At 39.1% G+C, this 1,479-nt stretch overlaps 1 protein-coding gene across 1 annotated transcript in view; it reads right to left on the minus strand.

The window, feature by feature from the left end:
• Positions 1-529: 529 nt before the first annotated feature.
• gnb5b (guanine nucleotide binding protein (G protein), beta 5b) overlaps positions 530-1,479 on the minus strand; it is a 12,053-nt gene continuing 11,103 nt past the window's right edge. The window contains exon 13 of the mRNA XM_032516512.1: positions 530-1,127. Coding sequence (XP_032372403.1) covers positions 1,116-1,127 — 12 coding nt within the window. The 3' untranslated portion in view covers positions 530-1,115. The remainder of the gene's footprint in view (positions 1,128-1,479) is intronic.

Here is a 1,479-nt window from a genome sequence, read left to right on the forward strand (position 1 = left end):
CCCCCACTACAACAGGACTTTTCAGGACAGCCAGACGTTCCTGTTACAGGTAGGATGCATTTTAATGCCCCCTGGTGGCACAGTACTCTACAGTTTTTCTTGAGCCCATTTATAGTTTAATTTAATTTAATACAATAAAATCAGGATAACAGTTATTCCTGGGATGTCTTATTAAGAATATTGTCTTTAAAGCACACACACACAAAACGGTCTGTGAAAATCAGTAACACAAGACCATAATGACAGAATCATCAGGTCGCACCCTATTTCCATTTCTCCCCTCCACAGACTAGAAGAAATGCAAATGTCAGTTCTTGGGATTGAATGTAGGTCATCCTCAGTGACATGAGGTTCCAGTTGGATGCAGCCTGTGTGGCATACACCAAACATCCATTTATATTTTGTTCAAGCAGAAATTACGTCAAGTTACCTTTATTTGTTTTGGCTTCACCTGCATAGAGGTTTCCAGAGTGGTTGTGAGAAATGGAATGAATAAAAGGCAGAAGAAAAAACCAAATGTACAAAAAAAAATCTTTAAAATCTTCTTTATTTTCTCACAGTAAAATAATCTAAGTTGGTGAGGTTATGTATATTAAAAATAAGAAAAATCTGTGGCCACAATTAAGTTGTCTGAATAATCACAACAATATCTACCGTATGGCAGGCTGCCACTGTAACAATGACTACAGTGTGTGTATAGTATGACTCTGGACAGGTTTGGTCCCCACAGCTAAGGTAAACCAATGTACATCATTTTCAAGACAATCATTGATATTGTCTGGAGATCTACATGGCAGAGCAGACAGATGCCACTTACAATTATTTCCCACTATATTAGCAACAACACTTCATTATACAATCAGTCATGAAGCTACTAATAAAGATTAAAACTCCTAACTTCTGTCTGTTCAATGAACATCCAGCCTACAGTCGATGATACAACGATATGTTTTCAGTCAGAAGAGACATTTTAGGTTTTATGCTTGTGTGTATTTGTTACACTGAAGGTTTGGATGTACACACACTCCTGCAGTAGGGTTGCTTTCCGGCAGGTAGTGTTGGCAGTCGCGTAGTGCTGGCGCTGTCGTCACTGGATTACAACTGTGATATCAGCTCTAGGACCAAATCTGTATGAGAGAACCAACAATTTCATGCACAAGGTACTAGCTCAAGAACCTCAACATAAGTGTAAGAAAATTAATGTATTGTGTTAAAATTAAACCATTACAATCAGAGACTCCATTCATAATCTAAACATCTAAACTACTATTTTTTCTATTTTTGTTATTTCCACTCTTCATTCTAACCCCAACCGGCCCGTCAGACACCGCCTACCAAGAGCCTGGGTCTGACCGAGGTTTCTGCCTAAAAGGAAGTTTTTTCTCACCACTGTCGCACTGTTGCTTGCTCCGGAGGAAACCACTAGAACTGTTGGGTCCTTGTAAATTCTGGAGTGTGGTCTATACCTCCTCTATCTGT

Source organism: Etheostoma spectabile, chromosome 1, assembly GCF_008692095.1.
Source record: "Etheostoma spectabile isolate EspeVRDwgs_2016 chromosome 1, UIUC_Espe_1.0, whole genome shotgun sequence".
Taxonomy (NCBI): domain Eukaryota; kingdom Metazoa; phylum Chordata; class Actinopteri; order Perciformes; family Percidae; genus Etheostoma; species Etheostoma spectabile.